This window comes from Nomascus leucogenys, chromosome 6, assembly GCF_006542625.1.
Source record: "Nomascus leucogenys isolate Asia chromosome 6, Asia_NLE_v1, whole genome shotgun sequence".
In the NCBI taxonomy this organism is placed as follows: domain Eukaryota; kingdom Metazoa; phylum Chordata; class Mammalia; order Primates; family Hylobatidae; genus Nomascus; species Nomascus leucogenys.
The window spans coordinates 53,025,468-53,051,315 of record NC_044386.1 but is presented as its reverse complement, the minus strand read 5'-3'; the positions used below and the strand labels follow the sequence as shown (position 1 = coordinate 53,051,315).

The 25,848-nt window shown below is 40.9% G+C and overlaps 1 protein-coding gene across 5 annotated transcripts; it reads left to right on the top strand.

The window, feature by feature from the left end:
- The first annotated feature begins 2,562 nt into the window (after positions 1-2,562).
- DUT (deoxyuridine triphosphatase) lies at positions 2,563-21,584 on the top strand. 5 transcript variants are annotated; one of them, XR_004030442.1, is made up of 8 exons: positions 2,563-4,452; positions 4,982-5,120; positions 13,298-13,389; positions 14,924-14,968; positions 20,139-20,213; positions 20,363-20,433; positions 20,865-21,236; positions 21,541-21,584. XR_004030442.1 is itself a non-coding variant. In XM_030814128.1 (7 exons), exons 1-7 carry the CDS (start codon positions 3,927-3,929, stop codon positions 20,919-20,921), a joined length of 1,074 nt encoding a protein of 357 aa, XP_030669988.1. In that variant the 5' UTR covers positions 2,563-3,926; the 3' UTR covers positions 20,922-21,239. The 5 variants fall into 5 exon arrangements, 1 of the variants encoding a protein (XP_030669988.1); XR_004030441.1 differs by having other exon boundaries at positions 2,563-4,521; XR_004030444.1 differs by having other exon boundaries at positions 4,143-4,211.
- The last annotated feature ends 4,264 nt before the right edge of the window (positions 21,585-25,848 follow it).

The window sequence follows — 25,848 nt, the reverse complement described above, 5'->3', positions numbered from 1 at the left end:
TTCTAAATTGAAATATAGATTCCTTCAGTTATAGGAAATGACAATTTTCCATTAATTTTTTCAGTTCTTCCATTCCTCAATGATCGCCAAAGAACATATTCCCCCAAGGAGGAGTTCAAGAGTTTTGTTCAAACTCACAAAAAACTAAGACAGCTCATCTCTCTATTGGAGAGCCTCTCCATGGGAGGTTTAGGCAGAAGGACAGTGATCCAGATGGAGGTCTGAGATGAGAAAGAGGAGCAAAGAAAGTAATAAAAGCATAGGTAAACATTTTTTTAATGACTATAAAAAGTAGTACAATAATGATGCTTATTGAGATTAAAAGATACATTTAATATACTAGACAGTAATAGCATATTTGTCAAAAGAAGGGTTAATGGTGTTAAAGCATTCTAAGGTCCTTGAGTTATCCAGAAGAAAGACAATCATTTTCATTAATTTTATATTTTAGACACCGATAAATTAAGCATGTATGTTTTAATTTATTTAAAATAATAAAACTAAAGAGTAAAACATCTAAATTAGAGGGGAAAGGTGAAATAAAAAGCATTTAGTAAATTTCACAGAAGGCAGGAAAAGGTTTTAAAAAGGAACATCTGAAACCCAAATTAAGATAGGTTTAAATCCATCATGAAACTTATATGATAGTGGAGGAAACATACAGCTAACAAGTCAAGTGAATATACATGTAATTTTACATAGCAATCTATACTATGCAGAAAAATCCAACAGGGTAAAGTATTAGCTGCTGCCTAGGAGGAGACTATTTTTAGGTAAGGGAAGGCCTAAGATAGAAAGAGGAGGTAAGTAAGACTCCAAGGGTTTTTATCTTGAGCAATAACAGGTTGAGAAGGGAAGAGGGGCCAAGGAGACTGAGGAGGAGACAGCCAGTGAAATGGGAGAAAGTGTTTCAAGGATAGTATGATAAACTGTGAAATTAAGAATGCTTGGCTTATTTACTACAAACATCTCTCCCAGACCTGGAAACACAGCCAGTAGCAAGGTTAGTATTAAGTTACCACAAGGCCAGGCACAGTGGCTGATGCCTGTAATCCTAGCACTTGGGCAGGCCAAGACAGGTGGAATGCTTGAGCCCAGGAGTTCAAGAGACCTGCCATGGGCAACATGGTGAAATCGCATCTCTACAAAATGTACAAAAAATTAGCCAGGTGTGGTTGCACATGCCTGTAGTCCCAGCTATCTGGAAGGCTGGGGTGGAAGGACCACCTGTACTCCAGCCATGGTGACAGAGTTAAGACCTTGTCTCAACATCAACAACAGCAAGAGTTACCATAGACTCAACAAGGCACATATAAATCTACAGCACACAGTGGCTAAACGCAAGGGTTCTGAGGCCAGACTATCTGAATTGTGGTTTAACCTCCTTCTAGTTGTGATCTGTGTGATCTTGGGTAAGTTATTTAATCACTCTGTGCTTTGGTATCCTCATCTGTAAAATGGGGATAATAGAATTTGTTTCCTGTAGTTGCCATGATTAAACGAGTTTGTTTGTTTTGTTTTTCTGAGACAGGGTCTCACTCTGTTGCCCAGACTGGAATGCAGTGGCATGATAATGACTGCAGCCTCCCAACTCCTGGGCTCAAGTGATCCTCCCACCTCTGCCTCCTGAGTAGCTGGGGCTACATGTGCCTGCCACCCACCATGCCTGGCTAATTTTGTGTAGGTTTTGTAAAGATGGGGGTCTGCCAACGTTGCCCAGGCTGGTCTTGAACTCCTGAACTGAAGCAATCCTCCCATCTTAACCTCCCAAAGTGCTGGGATTACAGGTGTGAGCCACTGCACCCAGCCAATTTTTTTTTTTTTTTTTTTTTTTGAGACGTAGTTTTGCTCGTTACCCAGGCTGGAGTGCAATGGCCAATCTCAGCTCACTGCAACTTCCGCCTCCCGAGTTCACCTCAGCCTCCCAAGTAGCTGGGATTACAGGAATGTGCCATCACATCCGGCTAATTTTGTAGTTTTAGTAGAGACGGGGTTTCTCCATGTTGGTCAGGCTGGTATCAAACTCCTGACCTCAGGTGATCCGCCCGCCTCAGCCTCCCAAAGTGCTGGGATTATAGGTGTGAGCCACCACGCCCGGCCTCAAGTTAGTATTTTTTAAAGCACTTAGAATACACCTGACATAAAGTAGTAACAATGTATATCTTTGTTAAAAGAAGAGAGAAATCCCTAAAATGGCAAAGATAGGAAAAACAACTGTGCTTTTCAAGTACTGACTTGCATTTTCAGAAGGTTCAAATTGGCACTAGACTTAGGTAATTGAATTAATCAGCATGACTGATAGGATAACTACAGTCTGATAAAGAAAACACCATGAAGGGCCGGGTGCGGTGGCTCACGCCTGTAATCCCAGCACTTTGGGAGGCTGAGGTGGGCAGATCACCTGAGGTCGGGAGTTCGAGACCAGCCCGACCAACATGGAGAAACCCCATCTCTACTAAAAATACAAAATTAGCCAGGCATGGTGGCGCATGCCTGTAATCCCAGCTACTTGGAAGGCTGAGGCAGGAGAACTGCTTGAACCTGGGAGGAAGTTGGGGCGAGCCGATTTCGAGCCATTGCACTCTAGCAAAACTCTGTCTCAAAAAAAAAAAAAAAAAACCACCATGAAGTAAATTATGGTCGAAACATGTTTAGTTCTTAACTGCAGTTATCTTGTATTTAAGGTGTATGTTCATAACAAGTTATATTTCTATTGTCATAAAGAATGTTCTATTAAATGCTTACTGGCTCAGAATCCTATTACTTTTTGCCAGTTAGATTATGGCCGTTTCTCTTTTAGTCTAAAATAAACTCAGCTGAAAAGTAACAATAAACACTTTATGTATACAGATTAACAACAAAAAATGGCAGGTAACCTGCTTGGTGGTAGATACTGTAATAAGCCAAACAAGTAACTTTTGTGTAATACACTGAAGTAGGTGCTTTGAAGAATTCATAAAAGTTTATGACTCTAATTCATGTGAGAGATAAAATGCATATACATCAGAAGATTACACAATGAGTATATGGCTAACGACTAATGAATGATATAGTAAGTGTTAAAAGAGATAAGATGGGGCAGAGGTCACTACTGATTGTAAAAAGTTTCATGAATGAAGCGAGACTTTTATCTGGGTCTAGGAAAATAAAGTCATTACAATCATTACATCTTAGTACAAGCAAGCAATCAAATAATATGTCTCTCATGTGAACATTTTAAGCAAATAACTGGAGAAAGTACTTCAGCAAAATCAGGGAGCAAAATAATGTTGGCTCAAAATGAGGTCGAAAAGTTGCAGGGCTCGGATCGTGTTGCTAAAGGCATAAATGTGGGAGTCCTTAAGGTGTAGCTAATAGTTAACGTCCAGAGAAGGTAGTGTATATTCCATAGCCTCATGCAAAGGAATTCCAACAACGAAGAGGAACCAGTTAAGGAGACCGAAAAGGTGGGGCCTGTGTGGAAAGGCATAGCAACGAATTTAAAACTTCCCCAGTAATACTCTAAAACTGCCCCACAGCTTTTTTAATTTTGAAAATTCAAACCACTCAATTCAGCTCGCAGATTTTTGTGAGAAACAACGAGATAACTGCAGCTCAGAAAAAATTATTAACAACTATCCAGAAAGTTACTGCTTTATCCCCCACTGTAAACTATAGCACCACAGCCCGGGATCCTTGTTCGACTCCTAGCCAAGTGGTTCCCGCTGCGTTTCTGTTGGGTTATCCCAAACCTGTGATAGGATACTAGCGGCCTCCCTGCCTCCGGTCGAATAAACACTACAACGTCTGACACTCGGTGCTGAAAGGAAATCGGGCGCGGTGTCTTGCCCACAGCTTGGGGAGCAGCCCCGGGCGCAGTAACTGTCACAGGCGCCGAGATGCGGTTCCGGCGCTTAGGGCGCCGCTGAGCTCAGAGCCCGGGAGTCATGGCTGCGGGCGGTGCCGCCCCAGGTAAGTCAGCCCAGGAGCAGGGCCCGGGCCTGGCGGACACTCTCGGAAAAATTGGGGCGAGAGCAAACAAGAAGAGCGAGAGCAAGAGGCCTAGGCAGCCGGAAGCGGCAGCAAGACTCAAGACGCCAAGGGCGCCGTCTTCCTGGGGCCCGGGCACCGCCTCTCCACGCCCCTCGTCCGGCTGCGGCTGCGACTGCTTCCGAGGTCATGTTCCCGGGACGCGCGCGTCTTCAGGGTGGAAGCCTGGCGCACGTCCGGAGGTGCCGAGGGCCCAACCAGCCCAAACTCTGGGGGAAATGACTCCCCTCTGCCCTCGCCCCGCGCTCTACCAATTCCTTCCGTCTCTGCTTCGAGCGATGCAAAACGCGCGAGGCGCACGGCAGAGGGCCGAGGCCGCGGTACTCTCCGGGCCAGGCCCGTCCCTCGGCCGCGCCGCGCAGCACAGGACTCCCCGTCCGCTGTCCAGCGCTGGCCGCCTGAGCCGAGGCTGCCGCGGAGCCAGTACAGTCGGGGCCGCGGGCTGGAAGGGCGAGCTTCCTAAGGCGGGGGGATGCCCGGCGCCCCGGCCGGGTAGGAGAGGGCGGGCGAGGGGCCCCGGCCGTCCGGAAGGAAGCTTCGCGGCTTGAGGCGGTGGGGGAAGTAGGGCAGCGAGCGGCGCCTTTGCGCGCGCGCGCGCGGGGGGGTCCATTGGGGTCCCCTGGCGAGGGGGCGGCTTTCTAATGTGTGAGGGCGACGCCCCAGAAGCTCCCCCTCAACGTCGGCCCCATGCGCTGAATGTGGAAAGTTGCCTGGGACCCAGTAGTTTCCGATCCCAAACCTGCTTTCCGAGAAGGGCTTCTAACCCAAAATGTGAATCCCGCCTCCCCTCTCAGCCAGAACTGTGGACTCGTCCCGGAGGGGCGGTGGGTGGGGCGGAGCTGGCGGGAAATTTCGGTTTGGGCGGGTTCCCTGTGGCGCCACTCATCGCTTGCTCTCCTGTTCCCCGGGCGGTTTCCTCGCTCGCCGGGCTCTGCCATGCCCTGCTCTGAAGAGACACCCGCCATTTCACCCAGTAAGCGGGCCCGGCCTGCGGAGGAGGGCGGCATGCAGCTCCGCTTTGCCCGGCTCTCCGAGCACGCCACGGCCCCCACCCGGGGCTCCGCGCGCGCCGCGGGCTACGACCTGTACAGGTGAGCGGGGACCTCCCGGCGAGGAGGCTGGGAAGGGCCGGCCATCCGCTGCCACAGCTAGAAACAGTCACCGAAGAGATCACAGGAACACACTACCTATAAATAGGATTTCTGCCTTTTTCATGTTGAAAATTTTAGCTTTCATCTTTGGCATAAATTAAATAGAGATTTGGGCAAAGGCTGCAGAATAAGTAAAATAGCTATACAGTGTCTAGCAGGGCGTTACTTTGCAACGTTTATTGTGCCTAATTGTGCCTGCTTCCTAAATAGAAGATAGGAAGGCCCATGGTGGCTTTCGAGTGGCCTGAGGGTGATGCTGTGCTCAATAGAAAAACCAAGGTAAGAGCCTAGATGTGAGCGTGAAAATACCTAAGAAGGATGAACGAAGATGCATCTGCCTTAAAAAGTTATTTTCTATACATTCATCTGGCCGCAGGGCGGAATTTCAGAAGGCATCCGAATACGAAAGGCAGAGCTGCCTGTCATCTACCACACTTGCATCTTTACAGCACGTTTTACCTGTACTAAAAATTGTCCGTATGCTGTTGTATTTAGTCCCCACAACAATCCTTAACTAGATAAGTGTTACTTTTTACACAGGCGGGAGTTTGTGAAGAGTTGAATTGATTTCCCCAGAGGCTTGAAGATGGTAGAATTTTTTGTCCCGAATTTTGGGCTTTTTTTTTTTTCATCTGACTACTGTGCCCAGTTCTTAGAACCATTAAGGTAGGAGAAAAGTAATGCTGAGAGGGAAGGAGAGTTTAAACTAAATCCCAAGCCTTGGGATTTAGTTTAAAGTATCTCAGGTAATTCAAACATGAGAACTATTGGTCTAAGCACAGGAGAAGACAAAGTAGTGCATGATGATAGCAACGGAAAAGAAAGGAAAAGGAAAGTAGGTATGGACAATTGTAGCTGGAAAAACTACGGTCTCTTAATTTTAATGAATAAAAGTAGAGTTATATAGTTTGGACTAGACCTTTCCAAAGTATATTTTGGAGCACTTTTTTGAGTCCTAGGGGAGTCCTTGATTTAAGATACCTTAAGTAGACTCCTAATAAACACAGGTGACTTTCTGTATACTGAAATTGACATGGAAATAATGGATCTGTAATAAATTAGGGCTTAAGTGTTTAAAGAGGGATTTCAGTGAAAAAAGAGGAAGTATGGTACTGCTTTACCAGACTTAATTAAGGTCTCCAGAGTAAACTTCCGGTTCTGCTCATTGTAAAATCTCTTAAATTTCTACCCAGGAGAGGGCCACAGTAATAGCAAGAGTAGCAGCATTTGCTACGTGGACCTTAGAGGAATTATGTTCCTAAGTAAGGTCCGTCTCCAGGGGCTGTTCACAGTGATCAGCTCTCTCCGTCAGCCAGGAAATTCATAGCCTAAGCTTGAATTTATCAAGGTCTTTGTCTCTTATTTTGTCCACCCATTTTCTCCTTTCCTTCTGCAGATTTTCCCTAATCACACAGATGATTGTGAGAATAAAATGGGTTAATATATGTAAACCAATTAGAACTGTGCCTGGCACATAGTAAAGGCTTAATCAATGATAGCTAGTATTAGTAGTAGTTGGCCTTTTATCTTTGTTCTTTCTTCATTTTTTCCCTTTTCAAACTATGGTTGTAAAGCATCCACCTTTTGAAAGTTTGCCTTTCTGCCCTTTCACGCTAATAAGTACCTCAGTTTCCCAATAAACTTCTGTTCAGGGGCAAACATTTACAATGTTGACATCTCTTCACACCACCAAAAATATTCATGGAGAATTATTTTATCTAAAGCTGTCTTTTTTTTTTTTTTTTTCTTTTTTTATTATACTTTAGGTTTTAGGGTACAAGTGCACAATGTGCAGGTTTGTTACATACGTATCCATGTGCCACATTGATTTCCTGCACCCATTAACTCGTCATTTAGCATTAGGTATATCTCCTAATGCTGTCCCTCCCCCCTCCCCCCACCCCACAACAGTCCCCGGAGTGTGATGTTCCCCTTCCTGTGTCCATGAGTTCTCATTGTTCAATTCCCACCTATGAGTGAGAACGTGCGGTGTTTGGTTTTTTGTCCTTGCGATAGTTTACTGAGAATGATGTTTTCCAGTTTCATCCATGTCCCTACAAAGGATATGAACTCATCCTTTTTTATGGCTGCATAGTATTCCATGCTGTATATGTGCCACATTTTCTTAAGCCAGTCTATCGTTGTTGGACATTTGGGTTGGTTCCAACTCTTTGCTATTGTGAATAGTGCCGCAATAAACATACGTGTGCATGTGTCTTTATAGCAGCATGATTTATAGCCCTTTGGGTATATACCCAGTAATGGGATGGCTGGGTCAAATGGTATTTCTAGTTCTAGATCCCTGAGGAATCGCCACACTGACTTCCACAATGGTTGAACTAGTTTACAGTCCCACCAACAGTGTAAAAGTATTCCTATTTCTCCACATCCTCTCCAGCACCTGTTGTTTCCTGATTTTTTAATGATGGCCATTCTAACTGGTGTGAGATGGTATCTCACTGTGGTTTTGATTTGCATTTCTCTGATGGCCAGTGATGATGAGCATTTCTTCATGTGTTTTTTGGCTGCATAAATGTCTTCTTTTGAGAAGTGTCTGTTCATGTCCTTTGCCCACTTTTTGATGGGGTTGTTTGTTTTTTTCTTGTAAGTATGTTTGAGTTCATTGTAGATTCTGGATATTAGCCCTTTGTCAGATGAGTAGGTTGCAAAAATTTTCTCCCATTCTGTAGGTTGCCTGTTCACTCTGATGGTAGTTTCTTTTGCTGTGCAGAAGCTCTTTAGTTTAATGAGATCCCATTTGTCAATTTTGGCTTTTGTTGCCATTGCTTTTGGTGTTGTAGACATGAAGTCCTTGCCCACGCCTATGTCCTGAATGGTATTGCCTAGGTTTTCTTGTAGGATTTTAATGGTTTTAGGTCTAATATTTAAGTCTTTAATCCATCTTGAATTAATTTTTGTATAAGGTGTAAGGAAGGGATCCAGTTTCAGCTTTCTACATATGGCTAGCCAGTTTTCCCAGCACCATTTATTAAATAGGGAATCCTTTCCCCATTTCTTGTTTTTGTCAGGTTTGTCAAAGATCAGATAGTTGTAGATATGCGGCATCATTTCTGAGGGCTCTGTTCTGTTCCATTGATCTATGTCTCTGTTGTGGTACCAGTACCATGCTGTTTTGGTTACTGTAGCCTTGTAGTATAGTTTGAAGTCAGGTAGTGTGATGCCTCCAGCTTTGTTCTTTTGGCTTAGGATTGACTTGGCGATGCGGGCTCTTTTTTGGTTCCATATGAACTTTAAAGTAGTTTTTTCCAATTCTGTGAAGAAAGTCATTGGTAGCTTGATGGGGATGGCATTGAATCTATAAATTACTTTGGGCAGTATGGCCATTTTCACAGTATTGATTCTTCCTACCCATGAGCATGGAATGTTCTTCCATTTGTTTGTATCCTCTTTTATTTCATTGAGCAGTGGTTTGTAGTTCTCCTTGAAGAGGTCCTTCACATCCCTTGTAAGTTGGATTCCTAGGTATTTTATTCTCTTTGAAGCAGTTGTGAATGGGAGTTCACTCATGATTTGGCTCTCTGTTTGTCTGTTATTGGTGTACAGGAATGCTTGTGATTTTTGTACATTGATTTTGTATCCTGAGACTTTGCTGAAATTGCTAATCAGCTTAAGGAGATTTTGGACTGAGACAATGGGGTTTTCTAGATATACAATCATGTCATCTGCAAACAGGGACAATTTGACTTCCTCTTTTCCTAATTGAATACCCTTTATTTCCTTCTCCTGCCTGATTGCTCTGGCCAGAACTTCCAGCACTATGTTGAATAGGAGCGGTGAGAGGGGGCATCCCTGTCTTGTGCCAATTTTCAGAGGGAATGCTTCCAGTTTTTGCCCATTCAGTATGATATTGGCTGTGGGTTTGTCATAGATAGCTCTTATTATTTTGAGGTACGTCCCATCAATACCTAATTTATTGAGAGTTTTTAGCATGAAGGGTTGTTGAATTTTGTCAAAGGCCTTTTCTGCATCTATTGAGATAACCATGTGGTTTTTGTCTTTGGTTCTGTTTATATGCTGGATTACATTTATTGATTTGCGTATGTTGAACCAGCCTTGCATCCCAGGGATGAAGCCCACTTGATCATGGTGGATAAGCTTTTTGATGTGCTGCTGGATTCGGTTTGCCAGTATTTTATTGAGGATTTTTGCATCAATGTTCATCAAGGATATTGGTCTGAAATTCTCTTTTTTGGTTATGTCTCTGCCAGCCTTTGGCATCAGGACGATGCTGGCTTCATAAAATGTGTTAGGGAGGATTCCCTCTTTTTCTATCGATTGGAATAGTTTCAGAAGGAATGGTACCAGTTCCTCCTTGTACCTCTGGTAGAATTCGGCTGTGAATCCATCAGGTCCTGGACTCTTTTTGGTTGGTAAGCTACTGATTATTGTCACAATTTCAGAACCTGTTATTGGTCTATTCAGAGATTCAACTTCTTCCTGATTTAGTCTTGGGAGGGTGTATTTGTCGAGGAATTTATCCATTTCTTCTAGATTTTCTAGTTTATTTGCGTAGAGGTGTTTGTAGTATTCTCTGATGGTAGATTATATTTCTGTGGGATCGGTGGTGATATCCCCTTTTTCATTTTTTATTGCATCTATTTGATTCTTCTCTCTTTTCTTCTTTATTAGTCTTGCTAGCAGTCTATCAATTTTGTTGATCTTTTCAAAAAACCAGCTCCTGGATTCATTAATTTTTTGAAGGGTTTTTTGTGTCTCTATTTCCTTCAGTTCTGCTCTGATTTTAGTTATTTCTTGCCTTCTGCTAGCTTTTGAATGTGTTTGCTCTTGCTTTTCTAGTTCTTTTAATTGTGATGTTAGGGTGTCAATTTTGGATCTTTCCTGCTTTCTCTTGTGGGCATTTAGTGCTATAAATTTCCCTCTACACACTGCTTTGAACGTGTCCCAGAGATTCTGGTATGTTGTGTCTTTGTTCTCGTTGGTTTCAAAGAACATCTTTATTTCTGCCTTCATTTCATTATGTACCCAGTAGTCATTCAGGAGCAGGTGGTTCAGTTTCCATGTAGTTGAGTGGTTTTGAGTGAGTTTCTTAATCCTGAGTTCTAGTTTGATTGCACTGTGTTCTGAGAGACAGTTTGTTATAATTTCTGTTCTTTCACATTTGCTGAGGAGAGCTTTACTTCCAACTATGTGGTCAATTTTGGAATAGGTGTGGTGTGGTGCTAAAGAAAATGTATATTCTGTTGATTTGGGGTGGAGAGTTCTATAGATGTCTATTAGGTCCACTTTGTGTAGAGCTGAGTTCTATTCCTGGATATCCTTGTTAACTTTCTGTCTCGTTGATCTGTCTAGTGTTGACAGTGGGGTGTTAAAATCTCCCATTATTATTGTGTGGGAGTTTAAGTCCCTTTGTAGGTCACTGAGGACTTGCTTTATGAATCTGGGTGCTCCTGTGTTGGGTGCATATATATTTAGGATAGTTAGCTCTTCTTGTTGAATTGATCCCTTTACCATTATGTAATGGCCTTCTTTGTCTCTTTTGATCTTTGTTGGTTTAAAGTCTATTTTATCAGAGACTAGGATTGCAACCCCTGCCTTTTTTTGTTTTCCATTTGCTTGATAGATCTTCCTCCATCCCTTTATTTTGAGTCTATGTGTGTCTCTGCACGTGAGATGGGTTTCCTGAATACAGCACACTGATGGGTCCTGACTCCTTATCCAGTTTGCCAGTCTGTGTCTTTTAATTGGAGCATTTAGCCCATTTACATTTAACATTAATATTGTTATGTGTGTCTGATCCTGTCATTATGATGTTAGTTGGTTATTTTGCTCGTTAGTTGATGCAGTTTCTTCCTAGCCTCGATGGTCTTTACAATTTGGCATGTTTTTGCAGTGGCTGGTACCGGTTGTTCCTTTCCATGTTTAGTGCTTCCTTCAGGAGCTCTTGTAGGGCAGGCCTGGTGGTGACAAAATCACTCAGCGTTTGCTTGTCTGTAAAGTGTTTTATTTCTCCTTCACTTATGAAGCTTAGTTTGGCTGGATATGAAATTCTGGGTTGAAAATTCTTTTCTTTAAGAATGTTGAATATCGGCCCCCACTCTCTTCTGGCTCGTAGAGTTTCTGCTGAGAGATCAGCTGTTAGTCTGATGGGCTTCCCTTTGTGGGTAACCCGACCTTTCTCTCTGGCTGCCCTTAACATTTTTTCCTTCATTTCAACTTTGCTGAATCTGACAATTATGTGTCTTGGAGTTGCTCTTCTCGAGGAGTATCTTTGTGGCGTTCTCTGTATTTCCTGAATCTGCATGTTGGCCTGCCTTGCTAGATTGGGGAAGTTCTCCTGGATAACATCTTGCAGAGTGTTTTCCAACTTGGTTCCATACTCCCCGTCATTTTCAGGTACACCAATCAGACGTAGGTTTGGTCTTTTCACATAGTCCCAAATTTCTTGGAGGCTTTGTTCATTTCTTTTTATTCTTTTTTCTCTAGACTTCCCTTCTCGCTTCATTTCATTCATTTCATCTTTCATCAGCGATACCCTTTCTTCCAGTTGATCGCATCTGCTACTGAGGCTTCTGCAATCTTCGCGTAGTTCTCGAAACTTGGCTTTCAGCTCCATCAGCTCCTTTAAGCCCTTCTCTCCATTGGTTACTCTAGTTATCCATTCTTCTAATTTTTTTTCGAAGTTTTTAACTTATTTGCTATTGTTTTGAATTTCCTCCCGTAGCTCAGAGTAGTTTGATCGTCTGAAGCCTTCTTCTCTCAACTCGTCAAAGTCATCCTCCATCCAGCTTTGTTCCATTGCTGGTGAGGAACTGCGTTCCTTTGGAGGAGGAGAGGTGCTCTGCTTTTTAGAGTTTCCAGCTTTTCTGCTCTGTTTTTTCCCCATCTTTGTGGTTTTATCTACTTTTGGTCTTTGATGATGGTGATGCACAGATGGGTTTTTGGTGTGCATGTCCTTTCTGTTTGTTAGTTTTCCTTCTACCAGACAGGACCCTCAGCTGCAGGTCTGTTGGAGTTTACTAGAGGTCCACTCCAGACCCTGTTTGGCTGGGTGTCAGCAGCGGTGGCTGCAGAACAGCGGATTTTCGTGAGACCACAAATTCAGCTGTCTGATAGTTCCTCTGGAAGTTTTGTCTCAGAGGAGTACCCAGCCAAGTGAGGTGTCAGTCTGTCCCTACTGGGGGGGTGCCTCCCAGTTAGGCTGCTCAGGGGTGAGGCACCCACTTTAGGAGGCAGTCTGTCCGTTCTCAGATCTCCAGCTGCGTGCTGGGAGAACCACTACTCTCTTCAAAGCTGTCAGTCAGACAGGGACATTTAATTCTGAGGAGGTTCCTGCTGACTTTTTGTTTGTCTGTGCCCTGCCCCCAGAGGTGGAGCCTACAGAGGCAGGCAGGCCTCCTTGAGCTGTGGTGGGCTCCACCCAGTTTGAGCTTCCTGGCTGCTTTGTTTACCTAAGCAAGCCTGGGCAATGGTGGGCGCCCCTCCCCCAGCCTCTCTGCCGCCTTGCAGCTTGATCTCAGACTGCTGTGCTAGCAATCAGCGAGACTCCGTGGGCATAGGACCCTCCGAGCCAGGTGCAGGACACAGTCTCCTAGTGTGCCGTTATCCAGGCCTGTTGGAAAAGCGCAGTATTGGAGTGGGATTGACCCGATATTCCAGGTGCCGTCTGTTACCCCTTTCTTTGACTAGGAAAGGGAACTCCCTGACCCCTTGAGCTTCCGGAGTGAGGCAATGCCTCGCCCTGGTTAGGCTCGCGCACAGTGCGCTTCACCGACTGTCCTGCACCCACTGTTTCGCACTCCCTAGTGAGATGAAACCGGTACCTCAAGCAGAAATGCAGAAATCACCCATCTTCAGTGTCACTCAGGCTGGGAGCTGAAGACCGGAGCTGTTCCTATTCGGCCATCTTGGCTCCACCAGCAAAGCCGTCTTTTTTATAATAAAATAGCTACCTCTACCTTCTTCATAAACTTTTAAGATGAATTGGTAATTCATCATAGCAAGGTTGATTTTAGAAACTAAAGTTGCATTAATTCATTAAATACACTGAAAGCAATTTTGTATGCTTGGTCACAAAGAAAATATAAAAACAATTTTATAAATAGATTTGCAGTTATTTTCTTTCAATATTTTCTTAGTGCCTATGATTACACAATACCACCTATGGAGAAAGCTGTTGTGAAGACGGACATTCAGATAGCGCTCCCTTCTGGGTGTTATGGAAGAGTGGGTAAGTCATTTAAGAAACAGGGAACTATTTGTCAAGTTCTCCTTTGTGATACATTCTTCATGTTTCATTTGGGGTAATAAGCAGGCAATATTGCTTGGGCTGTGTCCTAAAAGAAGCACCATTTGTGATAGCAAATGCACTCTTTGAAAGGCTTTATTTACATCTCTGCTTTGCCTGTTTTTGACCCTTTTATTTTTCTCCTTCCTCACTGGAGCTTTTAGGCTCACATTGGCCTGGAAGGCTGTTCTCAGAACATGGCATTTTATATTATGAGAGTAAAACTTCTGACCTGTTGGTCCCAGAATGTGTAAGCCTACTTAACCTTTTCTTGTTTGGCCATGGGGTTAGGGTAAGGGATACTCTTCAGTGTTGTAGAGGCACTGGGAGGAGCTAGGACAAAATGGAGTACACGTCAACAGGTTTGATTTTTCTGGAGCGGATCAGTTGTTACCAGACAGTTCTTTGCAAGAGCGTAAGTTCTTTTTGACTAACTTCAGAGTAAACATAAAGGAGGCAATGGAGCCGTGACGCCCTCCTCCAGGGAAAGGAGCTAGACTGGCACTATCTTATTAGCCATGAGTGGGGAAACTGCCAGTACTTCAGCCCTTAAAAGATAACAAGATGGGCTCTCATCTCATCTCTTGAGCATCATTGACTGCATTTTTTAGAATTTTTTCAGGGGAAGGGGCAGGAGATGGAGTGAAATAAAGGTTAGTACAGAAAGAGGCAGCATTATTGACAAAGTGCCTGATTTAAATTATTCTAAAATAAAATACTGGAAGTTAGGATAATTAATTATAGGCCTGATGCTTGAGTCTGCAATAATAAGGTGTAACCTTAGCTTTTTATTTTTTTCGTTTTTTAGGATTAAAAAGTATACTAGCATTGAATCATTGAGACTTAGTTTTTGGCATTTTTACTTAACTGATATTAGCCCATTTATCTTACTCTGGTTCATGTGTTTCCTACAGGCGTGTCTTTTGGCATCTGAATCATGAATAGTGGGGTCCCAAATTGTAGGCTATGCTCTGCTACTATTTGGTTAGGTTTGTTTCCCTCTCTCTTCCTCTTCCTTTCCCTTCCCATCTACATTGTACATGTTGTGGTGTCCCATCTTAAAACCAAAGTCTTCTTCCTCAGTAGTGTGTTCCTGCTGGCCATACTTCTCTTTCTTCCCCTTTGAGGCTTAACTTCTTGAAAGAGCAGCCTACAGTTGTTCTCGCTTGCTCACCTTTCACCTCATTCTAGCAGTCCTCCCCTGTCTGCAGCACCACAAATTCTGACTGAAGTCACATGGGAGTGGTTTAAGTTAGTTTTGAATTAAAACCTTGTGGAATTTTTCTAAACTAGTCTTTCCAACTTTGGTAATGCAGTATGATGAATATATATTCTTTAATTCAAAACCATGTGCTAAAGTTAAGATGAAGATATAGGTATTATAGGTGAAGAGAATGACATGCTTAAATTGCATCAGTTATCTCTGATATAGCCCTTCCCCCTTAAAATAACCAATGTCTCCTTTTTTGTTTTTTAGCTCCACGGTCAGGCTTGGCTGCAAAACACTTTATTGATGTAGGAGGTAATATATTTCCTTTTTTGTTCTGTAAATGTTTGCAAGTATTTACTTTGTCTTTGTTTAAAAGGTAGTATTCAAATGACAGATTTTATTTTTAAGAAAAGAAAATGATTAGAGGAAAGCTTGTTATAATAGGAAAAGCTTTGTTGTTATTTTAAGCAATTATATTTTGCTTAACTACTAACTTAATTTTTAAAATAATTATTACCTAATGACAGATTTAGTAATGTAATAATTAAGTAATTAAGCAACAAAAGTTCTAGAAAACACAAGTCTATCTTGTAAGAATTTTCTTCATAAGAGAGCTATCTGTCTTTAGCAAAATATAAGAAGAAAATCTTCCCCTGAAGTCAGGAGAGAAAACACTTTTCTCTAAATTTGTCAAGACAGTCCTCTGTGTTACCTGTTTCCCTTATAAGAAAGCCTTTCTCATGTTTCTCAAAGTTAACCCTACCTCATGTGGTACCTTTCATGAAGAACCCTCAGTGTCTTCTGCTAACTATTCTTGGTACAGAGCTACTCCTCTTATTGTAAGGAAATTTCTACTTTCCTGATGTGGTTGCCTTGTTTCAGGTCCGCTCCAACTGGGATTCAGACCCCACTTATGTGGTCCCTACATACTGACCCTTTATCCCATCAGTAGTGAGTCTTTCACTTAGCAAGATATCTTGGCCCCACATAAGTAGGTGTGCTAGATCTCCTCCTCCACCCGTTTTTACAGAGCTACTTTATGGAGGCTTTTTAACAGATCAGGAAAACTGGCTTAGAAATGAGCCCACATGGATATGTGGTAAAAAGTGGAGTCTCTGTGTGATTCCAACCCCCTTGTTCTTTCCACTGCAATTAATTGTGGAGATTACCCTGCTGCATCCCCCTCACCAACTAAACATGTCCAGAATTAGCTCACTTTTATGTGCCACTGCAAGGGCTAACTAAGCACTTAATGAAACCTGGCTATCCTAGACCTCCCCCTTAGTCTAACGTTTGGTGGGTGTGGTGTCTCTCCATAGTGTCACTAGGTGGTGCTGTGGGACAAGACAGGACCCCAAAAGTACACCCTTTAGGGACTAAAGGGAAGCTGAGTTTTACATAGCAGGATGGACATTGACAGCCCACTCTTGGGTTGAGGATTCCTTAGGCTCTGTAAGTTAGGCCCGATGTTCAAAAATGCTTTTACAAGGTCAACTGTGGTCATTTGGGACTGTAACTTAAGGATATAAATGACTGTATATATTTTCAATGAAGTTTCAAATGATTGTGCAAGGAATGGGAGCTTTGGAATAACAACTGGATGTAGGTCCCAGCTCTGTCACTAACTAGTTATTACTTAACCTTTCTGAGCCTGTTTCTTCATTTTACAATGGAAATTAGTGTGCCTGCCTCTAGAGGTAGGAGGATTAAATGATAATGTGTAGGAAATACCTAATGTAGTACTTGGCACATGCTAGATTCTGTGAGATATAATTTCTGTCCTTAGGGACTTCACAGATTGTTTTTATGTGGAAACTTTTTGTTTTATTCGACTTTGTTACTAATTTTTGCTCTGTTTAAAACAACTTTCTGGAAAAAAATTCATGTTAAAGAATGGAAAGTTAGTTTGCCTGGTGGTTGATATGGTGTTATTCATAAAATCACATTGTGGTGTGTTCTTGGATGCAGAGAATCTTAACAATCTCCCTTAGGCACAGGTTTATCATGGTTGGCAACAGTTTTTATTTCTGAAGAGAGATGTTGTTAGAAATCCCAGGCTGTAAATAAGGGTCAAAGGGAAAAGTTGAGCATTCAGGATTCTGTTCAGAATTCACATCTGGTAGGTGTGGATAGTTTTTCACTAAAAAAGGTTTCCAGCAAATGACATGCCAAACTCTTGACACAGTAAAACTTTTGCCTGAAGTCAGTTAATCACTCTGCCAGTTCCAATGCATGATTTTTCCAGTGATAACTTCAAGATACTTTCTGCTTTCTCTGAGGAGAAATATCCCTGATACTTATATCCTGTAGGCAGAGAAGGCTTTTCTTGAAGGTCGAATGGCAATTGGGTGGTAAATGAATTTGGAACTACTGAAATTTTTATACGGTCAGCATTCATGCTAAAAAAAAACTATTGAGGGCCTTTTTTTTCTGCCATACATTTGAATTTACTTCAAACTTCTTAATTTCTTTTAATCACTTAAAGGTTTTTCACATTTTCATGGCCCAAGCATAAAGATCACCTATCTCTGCAGAATTCAAGACACCCAATCATTTGAGTAGTTCTGATAGGACTACTTTACAGATACGTAGCAGAGGCCTTTCAAAAAGGGAGTGTTTTTGTATGTTAGAAGATACCATAAAGCCAACAACCAAACATTTGCAACTTATCTGAAAAAGAACAAATGAGAAAAAAAATAGACAAAATATAGACAAGGACATGCAAATATCCAACAAATGGGAGGAAAAAAATCCAGCCTCACTAGTCATCAGGGAATGAAAAGTAAGGCAATGAGATAGCCATTTTGTACTCATCATATTGGCCAGAATGTAAGAGATTGTTGCCATCAAATATTGGCAAGGATTTTGGAAATGGTCATTCTCAAATATTGCTGATGGAAGTTTGAATGGCTACACCTTTTTTGCAACCTATTTGATGAAAATAAAAAGCATGTACAAGGATATATGTAAAGGGCTGCTTCATTTATTATAGCAAAATGTAAAAGCAGCCCGTGTCTGATACTATGCAAGAGAATAGTTACATAGAAACAATGGTACAGGTTGGGCGTTGTGGCTCATGCCTGTAATCCCAGCACTTTGGGAGGCTGAGACAGGCAGATTGCTTGAGCCCAGGAGTTTGAGGCTCATTTGAGCAACATAGGGATACTTTCTCTCTACAAGAAATACAAAAATTAGCCAGGTGTGGTGGTGCCTGTGCACCTGGAGGCTGAGGTGGGAGAATCACTTGAGGTTGAGGCTATAGTGAGTTGTGATCATACCACTATACTCCTGCCTGAGCTGTAAGAGTGAGACCCTGCCAAAAAAAGAGAAAGAGAGAGATATCCCATTTTTCCATATCTTGTATCTAAAAAGAATGGCTAACATTTACATATATTAATCTCAAAGGATAAATAGAAAAAAATAAAGTAGTATGTAAGATGTATTTCTGTAACATTAGCTATCTCAGGGAGGGTAAGAGAATATTATAAGCTTTCACTTTATATGTATTCGTATTGTTTTGGTTATTTAAAAATTTTTGAATAAAGTAGAAACAATAGTTCAGAAGTCAGTCCATGTCTTTCTCTAACTCATTCAAGATAGATGAATTATTAGCTTGTACCTCAAAATCTCCCAGCATGGAAGTTCTCTAGCCTACTGTGGCCATTTTTTGTAGCATGGAACAACATGCTATGTTGAGGGATTTCTTCATTAAATCTGATTTAAATTGTCCCTGCAGTCAAAATTTTTTCCATATAGATAATGTGGAAAACAGCTGGTTTCATCTTTACATCAAATTTTTTCATAAATATTAATGTCTAAATTAATGGTAAACTGACAGTGGAGAAGTAAAGCAGGGTTTGGTATTGGAATTGGTCAAGTTCAATAATTGATTGTTTCCTTCAGGCCTGACAGGAGATGAACTGCCTTTGCTGCTTTTCTGCCCAGTTTTATACTCACTCTTCTCGTAAAAGTGTTGCATCAGGAACCTTTTAAGAAGTGCTTAAATTCAGATTCACTTGTCCCTGGTAATTCATTCATAAAGCACAGGGGTTCATTTAAACGTATGTTATAATCCATTTGGAAAATCTAAAATGTTGTTTTTGCTGAATATTTTTCCCTGTGGTGGACCTAAGGGTTTGCTTTTTTCCCTCCCTTATATGAGAAAATTGAAAGGATATGCTTAGGAATTACCCTTGTTCTTAAAAAATGGGGGGTGGGTATGCTTTGGGGGTTTTTTGTCTGTTTTCTCAGCTTTCAAATAATGAGGAGTATGGGCAAATAGCATTACTGCCCGTTGAGCTGAACACAGGATTATTTTTATTTCCATATTTTTTCCTTCATCAGGGCTTTTGTTTGGGGTAGAATATTAATACCAAGTAAGATGTGACATGGAGCTGTATTCAGTTAGATTCACGTGAGTCTCATCCAGCCTTTCACAAACTGAGGAGAAAGAATTAACATGTATAGCAGGAAATTGGGGGTGGGAGGAGGAAGGGGAGTGACTGCTAATATGGTAGGGGATTTTTGGAGGGAGGGTAATGTAAATGTGCTATAATTGACTGTGACGATAGTTGGCCAACTCTGACACACTGAACGGTGGAATTGTAACACTTTAAATGGATAAATTGTATGCTTTGTGAATTATTTATCAATATAAAAAATGAAAAGGCCCGGTGCACCTGTATTATCTGTGCTTGTGTTTATGGAAATATTTTAAATTACTGGCTCAAAGATAATGCTAGCAAGTCTGGTAAGTATAACTCTGGGCTATGGCAGGGACCTGGCTCAAGTCTCCCCTGCAAAGATCTTCTCCCCCTGTGTTCATAATCTCAAACAAGTATTAATTACACATATAAAGTTGTACTCATGAAGCCTATGTGCTACTGTCTTCTGAGAAATCATACTCTAAGAAAGGATGGTGGTTCAGATTAAAAGGAGAGGAAGATTATGAACTGAAAAATTCAGCTTCATTTTTAGTGTAAAAATGGAATGTTCTGCTATTTGCAAGACTGGTGCTTAACAATGTCAGCGCTGATTTACTCCACTGCAGAGCTTTAGGCTTTTTGACATTTTTATTTATGACTCAATCGTATTTCAATCTGGGTATTAGCGGGAAGCTGATACCAGGAAAAACCTTTAAAACCCAAATCGTAATTTTCTCCTAGTCTTTTTGGCAAGTGTGCCATGGGTAGACAGTAGGTTGGAGATGGTCATTGCTACTGCCAGCTTAAAATAGGAAATGGTCGCCGTTTGATAAAGAGTGACAGGTTGGAAAATTAGGACCTGTTTTCTAAATTTTTATTTGTATTTCAGTAATGTCATTTCTTGGTTTTGAGGCTTCACATAGTATCAGGGCAAGATTCACTTATTCAATTGTAAGAATACAAATCTCAGAGCTACATGACAATGATTTTGAGATAATCTTACACCTCTAGTATTCCGATAGCAAAAATGGAGATACTATTATTTTTCTTTTCTCTAGCTGGTGTCATAGATGAAGATTATAGAGGAAATGTTGGTGTTGTACTGTTTAATTTTGGCAAAGAAAAGTTTGAAGGTATGTTAAATATATACATTCACATAATTTTAGTGAATTTTCAGTCATGTATGTGTAAATTAATATTGACTCCTTTAATTCTCATTGAATAAGACAGGATGTGGCGAATGTGTCAGTAACATCAGTAATAAACTGTTCTTTCTTTGAAGTCAAAAAAGGTGATCGAATTGCACAGCTCATTTGCGAACGGATTTTTTATCCAGAAATAGAAGAAGTTCAAGTAAGTATTATAAAGGATGATAGAAAATAAGTAATATAACATCTTAAGTGAAGAAATATGTATAATCTTGAGAATTTAATATGTTGTTTGTAACTAAATAGTATATATGACTAAACTTATTTTAAGCAAATTTAAAATACTAGTTTTAGAATTTAAATGTTTTTCATGTAGCTATTATGTAGTATTACTTTGGATAATAAGTTATTTAAACATACTGTGAACTTCTAATATTTTATTAGAATTTTTTAAAGTTATCCAATATTCTAATTTATGGAGCTTTTTAGAATTTAATTTTCTTTCTGTAATCTCCCTTGTGAAAAGATGATATAGCAAGAGTAGAATTCTGGCTGTATTTTTCTTAGGAGCTGGAGAGGAAAATTGAAAGAGGCTCTTAAAAAAACTGTGAAGCTTACTACCTGTCTATCTTTCAGGCCTTGGATGACACCGAAAGGGGTTCAGGAGGTTTTGGTTCCACTGGAAAGAATTAAAATTTATGCCAAGAACAGAAAATGAGAAGTCATACCTTTTTCTTGAAAAAAAAAAAAAAAAAAAAAAAAAAAAAGTTTTTGCTTAAAGTGTTAATGGTGTTTTGCACTTCTGTAAACTTACTAGCTTTACCTTCTAAAAGTACTGCATTTTTTATTTTTTTTATGATCAAGGAAAAGATCATAAAAAAAAAAACACAAAGTTTTTCTTGGTGTTTGGATCAAAAAGAAACTTTGTTTTTCTGCAATTGATGGTTGTATGTAAATCTGCTTTGTGGTGACCTGATATAAACAGTGTCTTCTTAAAATCAAATGTACATCGGCTGGGCGCGGTGGCTCACGCTTGTAATCCCAGCACTTTGGGAGGCCGAGGCGGGCAGATCACGAGGTCAGGAGATCGAGACCACGGTGAAACCCCGTCTCTACTAAAAATACAAAAAAATTAGCCGGGCGTGGTGGCGGGCGCCTGTAGTCCCAGCTACTCGGAGAGGCTGAGGCAGGAGAATGGCGTGAACCCGGGAGGCGGAGCTTGCAGTGAGCCGAGATTGCGCCACTGCACTCCAGCCTGGGCGACAGAGTGAGACTCTGTCTCAAAAAAAAAAAAAAAAAAAATCAAATGTACATCAATTACAGATTCAAAAAAAAAAAGCCTGTATTTAACTCAAATGATCCCCCTTCAGCAACTTATTTTGCTTTAATTGCTTTAAATCTTTTTTTTTTTTTTATTATACTTTAGGTTTTAGGGTACATGTGCACAATGTGCAGGTTAGTTACATATGTATCCATGTGCCATGTTGATTTCCTGCGCCCATTAACTCCTCATTTAGCATTAGGTATATCTCCTAATGCTGTCCCTCCCCCCTCCCCCAACCCCACAACAGTCCCCGGAGTGTGATGTTCCCCTTCCTGTGTCCATGAGTTCTCATTGTTCAATTCCCACCTATGAGTGAGAACATGTGGTGTTTGGTTTTTTGTCCTTGCGATAGTTTACTAAGAGTGATGTTTTCTAGTTTCATCCATGTCCCTACAAAGGACACGAACTCATCATTTTTTATGGCTGCATAGTATTCCATGGTGTATATGTGCCACATTTTCTTAATCCAGTCTATCGTTGTTGGACATTTGGGTTGGTTCCAAGTCTTTGCTATTGTGAATAGTGCCACAATAAACATACGTGTGCATGTGTCTTTATAGCAGCATGATTTATAGTCCTTTGGGTATATACCCAGTAATGGGATGGCTGGGTCAAATGGTATTTCTAGTTCTAGATCCCTGAGGAATCGCCACACTGACTTCCACAATGGTTGAACTAGTTTACAGTCCCACCAACAGTGTAAAAGTGTTCCTATTTCTCCACATCCTCTCCAGCACCTGTTGTTTCCTGATTTTTTTAATGATGGCCATTCTAACTGGTGTGAGATGGTATCTCACTGTGGTTTTGATTTGCATTTCTCTGATGGCCAGTGATGATGAGCATTTCTTCATGTGTTTTTTGACTGCATAAATGTCTTCTTTTGAGAAGTGTCTGTTAATGTCCTTTGCCCACTTTTTGATGGGGTTGTTTGTTTTTTTCTTGTAAATTTGTTTGAGTTCATTGCAGATTCTGGATATTAGCCCTTTGTCAGATGAGTAGGTTGCAAAAATTTTCTCCCATTCTGTAGGTTGCCTGTTCACTCTGATGGTAGTTTCTTTTGCTGTGCAGAAGCTCTTTAGTTTAATGAGATCCCATTTGTCAATTTTGGCTTTTGTTGCCATTGCTTTTGGTGTTGTAGACATGAAGTCCTTGCCCACGCCTATGTCCTGAATGGTATTGCCTAGGTTTTCTTGTAGGATTTTAATGGTTTTAGGTCTAATATTTAAGTCTTTAATCCATCTTGAATTAATTTTTGTATAAGGTGTAAGGAAGGGATCCAGTTTCAGCTTTCTACATATGGCTAGCCAGTTTTCCCAGCACCATTTATTAAATAGGGAATCCTTTCCCCATTTCTTGTTTTTGTCAGGTTTGTCAAAGATCAGATAGTTGTAGATATGAGGCATCATTTCTGAGGGCTCTGTTCTGTTCCATTGATCTATGTCTCTGTTGTGGTACCAGTACCATGCTGTTTTGGTTACTGTAGCCTTGTAGTATAGTTTGAAGTCAGGTAGTGTGATGCCTCCAGCTTTGTTCTTTTGGCTTAGGATTGACTTGGCGATGCGGGCTCTTTTTTGGTTCCATATGAACTTTAAAGTAGTTTTTTCCAATTCTGTGAAGAAAGTCATTGGTAGCTTGATGGGGATGGCATTGAATCTATAAATTACCTTGGGCAGTATGGGCATTTTCACGATATTGATTCTTCCAACCCATGAGCATGGAATGTTCTTCCATTTGTTTGTATCCTCTTTTATTTCGTTGAGCAGTGGTTTGTAGTTCTCCTTGAAGAGGTCCTTCACATCCCTTGTAAGTTGGATTCCTAGGTATTTTATTCTCTTTGAAGCAATTGTGAATGGGAGTTCACTCATGATTTGGCTCTCTGTTTGTCTGTGATTGGTGTATAAGAATGCTTGTGATTTTTGTACATTGATTTTGTATCCTGAGACTTTGCTGAAGTTGCTAATCAGCTTAAGGAGATTTTGGGCTGAGACAGTGGGGTTTTCTAGATATACAATCATGTCATCTGCAAACAGGGACAATTTGACTTCCTCTTTTCCTAATTGAATACCCTTTATTTCCTTCTCCTGCCTGATTGCTCTGGCCAGAACTTCCAGCACTACGTTGAATAGGAGCGGTGAGAGGGGGCATCCCTGTCTTGTGCCAGTTTTCAGAGGGAATGCTTCCAGTTTTTGCCCATTCAGTATGATATTGGCTGTGGGTTTGTCATAGATAGCTCTTATTATTTTGAGATACGTCCCGTCAATACCTAATTTATTGAGAGTTTTTAGCATGAAGCGTTGTTGAATTTTGTCAAAGGCCTTTTCTGCATCTATTGAGGTAATCATGTGGTTTTTGTCTTTGGTTCTGTTTATATGCTGGATTACATTTATTGATTTGCGTATGTTGAACCAGCCTTGCATCCCAGGGATGAAGCCCACTTGATCATGGTGGATAAGCTTTTTGATGTGCTGCTGGATTCGGTTTGCCAGTATTTTATTGAGGATTTTTGCATCAATGTTCATCAAGGATATTGGTCTGAAATTCTCTTTTTTGGTTATGTCTCTGCCAGGCTTTGGTATCAGGATGATGCTGGCTTCATAAAATGTGTTAGGGAGGATTCCCTCTTTTTCTATCGATTGGAATAGTTTCAGAAGGAATGGTACCAGTTCCTCCTTGTACCTCTGGTAGAATTCGGCTGTGAATCCATCAGGTCCTGGACTCTTTTTGGTTGGTAAGCTATTGATTATTGTCACAATTTCAGAACCTGTTATTGGTCTATTCAGAGATTCAACTTCTTCCTGATTTAGTCTTGGGAGGGTGTATTTGTCGAGGAATTTATCCATTTCTTCTAGATTTTCTAGTTTATTTGCATAGAGGTGTTTGTAGTATTCTCTGATGGTAGATTGTATTTCTGTGGGATCAGTGGTGATATCCCCTTTTTCATTTTTTATTGCATCTATTTGATTCTTCTCTCTTTTCTTCTTTATTAGTCTTGCTAGCGGTCTATCAACTTTTCAAAAAACCAGCTCCTGGATTCATTAATTTTTTGAAGGGTTTTTTGTGTCTCTATTTCCTTCAGTTCTGCTCTGATTTTAGTTATTTCTTGCCTTCTGCTAGCTTTTGAATGTGTTTGCTCTTGCTTTTCTAATTCTTTTAATTGTGATGTTAGGGTGTCAATTTTGGATCTTTCCTGCTTTCTCTTGAGGGCATTTAGTGCTATAAATTTCCCTCTACACACTGCTTTGAACGTGTCCCAGAGATTCTGATATGTTGTGTCTTTGTTCTCGTTGGTTTCAAAGAACATCTTTATTTCTGCCTTCATTTCATTATGTACCCAATTGTCATTCAGGAGCAGGTTGTTCCGTTTCCATGTAGTTGAGCGGTTTTGAGTGAGTTTCTTAATCCTGAGTTCTAGTTTGATTGCACTGTGGTCTGAGAGACAGTTTGTTATAATTTCTGTTCTTTTACATTTGCTGAGGAGAGCTTTACTTCCAACTATGTGGTCAATTTTGGAATAGGTGTGGTGTGGTGCTGAAAAAAATGTATATTCTGTTGATTTGGGGTGGAGAGTTCTGTAGATGTCTATTAGGTCCACTTTGTGCAGAGCTGAGTTCAATCCTTGGATATCCTTGTTAACTTTCTGTGTCGTTGATCTGTCTAATGTTGACAGTGGGGTGTTAAAATCTCCCATTATTATTGTGTGGGAGTTTAAGTCCCTTTGTAGGTCACTCAGGACTTTCTTTATGAATCTGGGTGCTCCTGTATTGGGTGCATATATATTTAGGATAGTTAGCTCTTCTTGTTGAATTGATCCCTTTACCATTATGTAATGGCCTTCTTTGTCTCTTTTGATCTTTGTTGGTTTAAAGTCTATTTTATCAGAGACTAGGATTGCAACCCCTGCCTTATTTTGTTTTCCATTTGCTTGATAGATCTTCCTCCATCCCTTTATTTTGAGTCTATGTGTGTCTCTGCACATGAGATGGGTTTCCTGAATACAGCACACTGATGGGTCCTGACTCCTTATCCAGTTTGCCAGTCTGTGTCTTTTAATTGGAGCATTTAGCCCATTTACATTTAACATTAATATTGTTATGTGTGAATCTGATCCTGTCATTATGATGTTAGTTGGTAATTTTGCTCATTAGTTGTTGCAGTTTCTTCCTAGCCTCGATGGTTTTTACAATTTGGCATGTTTTTGCAGTGGCTGGTACCGGTTGTTCTTTCCATGTTTAGTGCTTCCTTCAGGAGCTCTTTTAGGGCAGGCCTGGTGGTGACAGAATCACTCAGCATTTGCTT